The following is an 8,628-nucleotide window of genomic DNA, read 5'->3' on the forward strand; positions in this document are numbered from 1 at the left end:
TGCATAAACTTATGAAATATATCAAGTGGTAGTTTCTCATAACTATTCTAATCAAACTCATATTTCAAAGCTAAATCTTTGCAATTGTTCTTCAGGGTAGTAAGTAAGTACCAAGATGGGGTAAAAACAGGACATTAACATGGCCATTTTGGTAGCTAAGAATGGCATTAGTATATGCCTATCTAATGAACATGCACAATTTCTCAAATCAATCTCACTCAAGCAAAAACTTCTCACAACCAACTAAAATGATGCATCTTTCTTTAAATATTATTTTTTAAAACTAAAATTCTCAAAACATATAATCGAAGTAAACAATTATAGCAGTTAATAATATAATCGTTTGAAAAAAAAAAAATTTAAACACAAATAAACAGTTAAAAAATTTAAAATATTTTATTTTTTAAATAAATACATTCAAAAATAATGAATTACTAATAGATAACCAAAAAAAAGGTCCACAAGACGTGACTTTTCAAAAAGTAGAGAGTCACAAGTGTTGACATGATATGCTATTGTGCATTCCAGATGCGCTTAGACAAGTCTAAAGAAATTCTATATGCTATTGTGCACTTCAGATGCTCTTAGACAAGTCTAAAGGAATTCTACAATGTCTCGAGATGCTATTAGACAAGTATAAAGAAATTCTACGATGTCTCCAATCTCTATCCACTCTAAAGGAATAATTATTTGAATACAAATAATTATTTAATTCAACATTCTCAGCGTCTGTTAAAGCAACCTTTGAAGCCACCTTGTTAAAGCCACCTTCTTGTTGTCGGCCTCCACCGAGGCCGCCGGACTGACTCTTCGCCGGCCATGGCTTCCGTGGTATGCCAATCCTCCATTAAAGACTATGGTTAATGGCGGTTATTAGCTTGTTTTTGGGTTCTGGGCTGTCCCTTCTTTTGGGCCCTAATTTGGGCTTCTTTTTTGTCCCTCTATGGGCTGTTTCTTGGCCAAAGGCCCAACACTATACTCATACTTTTCATTTATATCAGTTGCTTAAATTTCCCCAAAAAAAAAAAAAAAAAAAAAAAAAAAAAAAAAAAAAAACCTTTGAATACAAATAATTATTTAATTCAACATTCGCAGAAATATTGTCTTAATACTTACTCGATATATGTGGAACGAGACATTTTGGTAGCTAAGAATGTCATATTAGTGAAGAAGGTTTATTGTGGTGGTAGCGTGAAGTTGTTTGATAAAATGCCCATTAGGGGTGCTCTCTCAGCAGGTGTCACCTGGCTTTGATGCATTCTGTGAAAAATGGTAATCCCTGTTTAATAGCAATTATTCAAGCAGGATGCAAAATTGCTTCCTAGACATTGAAATGACAAAAAAATAGAACAATGACAGTAATTTAGGCAATTTTAAATAATAATACAAACTTTATTATACTAGAAGAAACATTTTTACACCGACGAAAGTTACAGAAAACTAACCTCCGGAAAGGGGAAAAAAAAAAAAAAAAAAAGTTGCAGAAAACGCTTGTGCGAAGAGCAACTACACAAGGAAGCAAACAGACCAACCTACAGCATCCTATTACATTGACTACATATCCATCCTACCGACACTTTTATCTACGTGCATCTTCCATTGCATTGGATCACATCCACAGCCATATAAAACCCCACTTTTCTGCCACAAAGATGCAAGTTGTGAAGTTGACGGACATAAATCTTCTATTTTGTGGCTGTAAGAAACGTTGGCCCTTCCACCTGAAATTAATTACATCCACCAAATTTACAAATTTGTTGTATTATAATAAAATAATAATGCACAGAATTATTTCAAATAATTGAGTTGGACACTAGACTTGGCACACAAGAAAATCTTACTAATTTGGACGCATCTCTTTTTCATGGATTCGGGATTCCGGCCTAGATCGAGAAAGAATCCGAATCCTTTCTATAACATATATTCGGAAAATGGTTTGAAGTCTGAATTTGAATTCTCATCACCACTCCATATATTAGTGGAGGACACCACAAAAGAAATTTGATATTTAAATCAACTCAATAAAGCCTTTCCCAATTAATTGAGGTTGACTAAAGAGATACTATCCCCAAAAGGGAGGAAGAGACTCCTATTCAGATTAGTTTTTTATTATTAGAATGTCATGTTACATAAAAACTTCAATATGGCATATCATCTAGAATCATGATATATAATAATACATGTTCGACAACATGATATTTGTTTTTTAGAAGATTTGTCCCCATTCAAGCAATGGAGACACTGATTGGAAATAAAATCATATTTAAGCATAGGATCAATGTTCTTAAATGAAGCATACATCACTATGATTGTGATATATTATACTTGTAGATTATATATGCATATCTAACTTATTTGGTATAATGCGGATAATTCATTTTAAATTATAATATTGGGCAAAGTATCAATTTACTTCAGGTTTGGATTCCTTCCAAAAGAAACTTTTCACCTAATTATCCATAGCACATAGCTTTGGCACAAAATACAGTCTTCGTTTCTATAATAATCGCATCGACGCTATGACTTGGGTTCAACACTATGTGATGTATGAATGTCGAGGATTGATGGATTAAGATGGAGAGTTATTGTGGCTATGATCTTAGCAGGTGACCCCACAAATGCATCATTCAGCACCTAGATTGAAACATAAATCCCAATGATTTGTATTTATAAACTAAAAAACCATCTTAATTACCATGAATTTTGCTCCCCAAATTTCCTCCTCGGTAGCGGGAACAGCGGTGATCTTGTTCTTAGGATTCTCATAGCTTCTCAGTTCTCCAACTGCTGTGGAAAAGAAACATCCTGCAATATCCAATGAGAACATTGTCAAACCGAAGAAATAAAAAGGGAAAAATAAAAAATAAAAATAAAGAAAAACGAAATTAGTGGTTGGAAGTAGCTTTCAGCTTTCACAGTTGCAAAAGTAAAAGATAAAAATGAAATCAGTGGGTTTAAGTAGCTTTCAGCTTTCGCTGTTGCCATTTATTCTATTGTTAGTGGATTGAAATGCCCCGGCATGAAGCAAAAAAAGTCATGGCTTTGTAGATATCTCATTTTATCCCAAGCAATCAATGGGGTTATTGGACTACTAAAGCAGAAAGATGATCCACCTTGAGGGAAGGAAGCCAATGACTTGCCACAAGCTCCTTTAAGCAACTCAGCATCGTTGGCGAAAGCCACGTACCCATCAGCAGTGATTCCCCAATACAGAGGAACCTTAGCGAATTGATCCTGTCAGGATTATACCAACCCAATTGTTCTTAAAGGGTAACTAAAAAGCCATAATATGTGAAAATTAAGTCAATTGTTGGGTGGGACAACTTACAGTAGCCACAAATAAGGTGTTGGTGGACTTGTCAAAGACAATGAAAGCAAAATTGCCAATAAGGTGGCCAACAACATGGTTAGGAGGGTAAGGTGCGCGGTCACGGAGTGCCTTGTAAGCCTCAATGACTAACACCACTTCATTCGCAGACTTGGCAAGCCCATATTGTTGCTTCAGACTCCCCAAGTTGTCTAGTGCTCCCTCAAACAAGCAGAATATCTCATCCTTGACTGCAAATGATCTGCAATTTCCATCACATAGGAACTGTTAGATTGACATGACAAGAGAAAATAATTACAATATCAAATGTCACTATTTTGAAGACCTAAGTCATAACCATCCAAACTAAATTATTGTATGAAACTAGTTCTACAAGAGACGTTTCTCATTCAATAGATGAGGTTAGAGGGTCATCAAATTAAATCTTGACTATTAAAAGCATTTCTATATTGTTGCTTATAAAAATTAAAAAGAAAAAGAAGAAGCATTTCTATATTGTTCATCTAGGCAGTCATGGATATCATCATGACCATAAAGCCTAATTCCTCTTACTAAGGACAAAGTTTTTTTTTTCTCTTTACTCACACATCCACTTTATCCCTTTGGAGACTTGAAACCCCACCATCAATTTTGGAAGGTAGAGGATATATGTTACAAGTGAGACTTATCCACATCGGGTTTGGATGGGGGTTGAATTGTGTATAAATGGGTGAATATGCAGCCGTTTGAGCTTTTGGGTAAATGGACAAGCGTCCACCCATTTTAATTAGTATTAGAGCTAGACCCAATTCTTAATCAGGTATCACGCCAAGCGCCCGGTCCGGAGGATATCCAAGTCTGGCCTCGGGTAGGCAGGGTGGCCCGATCGCCCGAATTCGAATGGGAGAGACTATTACAAGTGAGACTTGTCCCGTATCAGATTTAGATGGGAGCCCACCCGTTTCAATATACCATTGGGCCACAAGGCCTTGGTGACTAAGGACAAAGTTCAAATAGGTGGGACACATACATCATCAATTCACCATGGCCAGAAAAATAATGTAACAACTCAGAAATCATTCAATGTGATATTTAATATCTCAACTGTGAATTTAATTAAAGACCCACGAGTGGATAAATTACAATGAATGCTGAGTACAATTTTTTTTTAATATTTAACAATTTATTTATAAATATTTAACAAAAATGACTCAATGTGAAATTCATAAACCACAAGTGTATAACCAACAGTGACTAACCAATGTTTGGATTTGATTAAGACAATTAAACAAATGCTGTTATGATATGGGGAGATCCAGTAGATACCAAAATTACTAATATACCCTTCCTAAAAGGCCGGAAGGTGAATTCAGCCGACCAAAAACTAACAATTGGCTCTAACCATCCAAGTGTCATTTCACCCATAAAATAGCCCATCCATCCAAAGAAACCAAACCCTTGGATTGAGTATTTTTCCATCGAATCACTTTGGGGAATTTTTTTTGATAATTGTCCGGAAATATATTAAGTGGTGGAATACAGAGTTGTTGTTCTAAGATACCTTACGCCACCATAGCCAACAATATTACTCCATAATATATATATATATAAAAGTAAAAATAATCTCTTATACACTAACCAACAAGAAATTTTTCCATACCAAGTCCGTGCCGATTGAATATGATTTAAGTGTCCATAAAACTCAATAAAACAATAGGGAATTGCGTAAGAATAAAAGTCATTTGAGCATTGCCAATTCAAAGGTAACAAACAGGTTGACTATTTGTAATATTACACAATTGAGAAATCTGCCACGTGTATGGCTCAAGTTGAGCGATCAGTGTGAAGAGACTTCGAGAGGCTTTGGGGCATGATACAAAATTTTTGGATTTGATACTTGGCAATCATGCAAAATAGAGTGGGACCCAGAAACGCCAAAAGAAACACCCATCACCGATGAGATCTTGTCCCTCACTCCCATGGCCCATGCCCTCAACCATGATTCTTTAAATCATTACCATCCAATTTAATCTCATCTATAAAACTTTAATTGAGTACAGATAACGTAACTAACACGAAAATCTATAGATATTAGTAATAAATAGGTGAATTAAAGATTGCGGTGGTTGCTTAAAAATAAAAAAAAGTACTTCAAAAACGTGAGAAAAACATACAGAAGCTTGTAATAGTCACTCTGAAATTTCGTTTTATTTTTTCCTCCAGATTCTTGACAACCAAACAAAACTACCCCTGATTCCCAGAGAAAATATAATAAAGTAGATGAATACTCCATAGTCCATACTCATCATGCAAGCCGTATACGAAGGCGACTAAAACCAGAGTAAACATTATCAGACAATCGAGATCATTTAATCACACAAGCAAATTAATATAAACAATCATTTCTCACTTGATTTCCTAATTAAAATATTCTAGACCATGAATTACGCAATTAGCAGCACAAGCACGATGTTTAACAAATATATAGCGTGTGTATATATATATATAGTACCTGGGCTGTAAGGGCGACTCGTTTTGGTGAGTGTAGGCTAACTGGGCATGGTCTCCCATCTGTATGGAAACACCGGAGGGGTTACCGTCTAGGAACCGGTTGACCAGCGCCGCCGCCGTGGTCTTCGGTGACGGAGTACGGCTGCCGGCTGCCACAAGCTCCTCCGGCGGCGACATGATTGAGCTGCTAAAAACACCCAACATGACTCACCCAAAATACTCTCTCTCTCTCTCTCTCTAAAATTATATATTTACTCTCTTTCTCACACTAGAAAGTTGGAAGGATCGGAGGACATAGGAGGAGTGGGATCATTCGAGGCCATTGCTAGTTATAGATGGAGGAAGAGGGTATTATCGTCATTAGGTACATTTCTTTTGTTTTTGTTCTCTGCTTTTTATCCAATGAAGGACAAGGAGACGTGGTCCTGGACCCACAGAGGGGTGATGATTACCTTGAGTATGATAGTGACTACGTGGGGCCGAGATTATGGCGCTACAAGGTCACGTGCCGCGCACGCGTGCCAATTGTTCCGTTTGGTAGGAAGGAAGTGGAACAGAAGTAGAAAGAGTAAAAAACAAGTAGGTGAAAAAAAGGATTGAGTTGGTTTTTTTATTGTATACCTTGAAAGAAAATAATTTTTATTGTTTGGTTGTGTAGGATGAAAATTATATTTAGGACTTCGAATTATATTTGAAAATTTGAATTTAATGTACAAAATTTCAAGTTAGGTAAAAGAGTAAAACATTTCGTCAATAGAAAAAATACTATCCCTACCATCCCAATTTAGATTTTGGATTCCTTCGTATTAATTTTATTAGTACAACACATTATATCATAGTGTAATAAATACATTAAAAAAGTAATTTTTTACATAAATGACGTAATGTAATTGTTGCATAAACAATGTGAACTACCGCACTATAAAGATCTAAATGACGTAAAGCGCAACACAAAATATAATAACAAAGGCGCGGATTCAAATTTTCCAATTTAATACTCTATAAACAACTTTTAAAGTTTTTTTAAATTATTCTTTTGATAATATTTATATATTAAAACTTGAAAAGATAACTTCATAATTTTAAAAAAGGACCCCTGTAAGTATTTATTTTACAGTATTCATTTAGAATAATGACCAAAATTTACAATATGCATGCATTCTAAAAGTGGCTCTTATTTCAGGGACTATGGTTTGGTTATCATATGCAGATAAATAGTCATATTTCACGTAATTGCGAAACAAAATGTTAATCTAATTTTATATTTTTGTACATTCAACTCTCAGTTCATATATTATACATGAATATTTGGAATTATGCCCTTTTTGTACACAAAATTAGACTCTTTTTTTTCTTCTTCTTCTTTCTTTTCCATTTCTAATTCTCTCTCTCCTGTGAGAGTCTGTAATCCTTTTCCTTTTTTAAGTTTTATCCTTAAGCTCATAGGGATGGGGTACAATCAAGCACAGATTAAAGCACAAAATCCAATCGTTTATTTATTTATAGGGTTAATTATACTTACACTTTTCGAAAGAATTCGATTTTCATCTAGTTATTCATATAACAAATTTTTAAAAATGTAAATGTAATTAATCATTATTTATAAAAGAAGCAGACCATGACATGTAAACAAGTTATATTTACTTTTAGTCCATTCGAAATGATTCATTTTAGGACAATAATTAAGATATTACCTTTACATTTGAAATGATCCATTGGATGGGTTTTAATAAGATTAAAGTACAATAATTAAGATTTTAGCTTTCACTGTGAAGATGCATACGGCAATTACCAAAATTGTGGAGGTGCAAGTAGTATTAGGCCCCCTTTTAGCATCATCACCGTAATTCAAACTCGTTTAGGGCCATTGGATCATGACGCGCTTCTCGGACCAGAAAACGCCACAATGAGTGGGCCCCAATATCGTGGTGATCCATAACATCAACCCATGTAGGATCCTTTAAAGTCTTTAATAGGCTTTAAAATTTAATTTTTAATTTTCTTTTTGGTCACACCCATAAAAATGATCAACTTGGTTAAAACAATCAAGTTGATCTTTGCTCCGTAGATATATATATAAACACTAAAATAATACGGAGTACTCTATCTTGCACAGTAAATAAGAACTTTTAAATTTGAATTTTTTTTTTTTAATAACTACCTTCATTTTCTTTTATTTCTATTTTTTTTTATTTTTATACTTACATAAGATTCAACTGTCACTAAAATCACCATGTTTGGTACTGATTGATCAAATAATAAATAATTTTAGTGAATATAATTTCTATATATTTTTTTGTAACTACTATTTTTTTACACTTATATGAGATTCAACCGTTATGGGTTTTAATATATAAGAGTTCATTTTTGTATATAAATATATATATATATATATATATATATATATATATATATATGCACATATAAATATTTACTATAAATCGTGCACCATAATTTAGTGGATTCGTTCTTAAATTCATAATTTAGTGCATCATCTTTGTCTTTTATCTTATAAAAATAGGTCAGTTACATAAATTCTTTTTTTTCTATCATTTCCTATTATATATCATGTCATCTTTTAAATTTTAATTTTTCTATCATTTTTTATTACTTTATCATGATCCGGATGAGGTGAAAAGTGAAAGGAATATAAATAAATTGGTATGCAATACTATCCAATAATTTAAAATTTTTGTTATAAATTGTACTCCGTATATACTAGGTATTATATATTCACCGGCCGAGTAAAATTTAATCTAACCAACTATGACGATGGTTGGTAACTATTTTTTGTGTTTCTAGACTTAAAT

General features: G+C 33.7%; 1 protein-coding gene across 1 annotated transcript; it reads right to left on the reverse strand.

Moving 5' to 3' along the window:
- Window positions 1-1,371: 1,371 nt before the first annotated feature.
- Window positions 1,372-6,125, reverse strand: LOC132275163 (stem-specific protein TSJT1). Its single transcript, XM_059776575.1, has 5 exons — window positions 5,820-6,125; window positions 3,329-3,569; window positions 3,114-3,234; window positions 2,696-2,805; window positions 1,372-1,721 (listed from the first exon to the last, which is right to left on the reverse strand). Exons 1-5 carry the CDS (start codon window positions 6,020-6,022, stop codon window positions 1,686-1,688), a joined length of 711 nt encoding a protein of 236 aa, XP_059632558.1. The 5' UTR covers window positions 6,023-6,125; the 3' UTR covers window positions 1,372-1,685.
- Between the last annotated feature and the right edge of the window lie 2,503 nt (window positions 6,126-8,628).

Source organism: Cornus florida, unplaced genomic scaffold (assembly GCF_030987335.1).
Source record: "Cornus florida cultivar Cherokee Brave unplaced genomic scaffold, ASM3098733v1 CherokeeBrave_3.0.0_Hap2_Chr09, whole genome shotgun sequence".
In the NCBI taxonomy this organism is placed as follows: domain Eukaryota; kingdom Viridiplantae; phylum Streptophyta; class Magnoliopsida; order Cornales; family Cornaceae; genus Cornus; species Cornus florida.

Excerpts from the sequence above, each read along its gene's own strand:
- LOC132275163 (XM_059776575.1), bottom strand. The coding sequence starts at position 6,022 with ATGTTGGGTGTTTTTAGCAGCTCAATCATGTCGCCGCCGGAGGAGCTT. Across the intron at positions 2,806-3,113 it reads ATTGGCTTCCTTCCCTCAAG|GATGTTTCTTTTCCACAGCA; the intron begins GTGGATCATCTT and ends TGGATATTGCAG. Across the intron at positions 1,722-2,695 it reads TTTGGGGAGCAAAATTCATG|GTGGAAGGGCCAACGTTTCT; the intron begins GTAATTAAGATG and ends AATTAATTTCAG.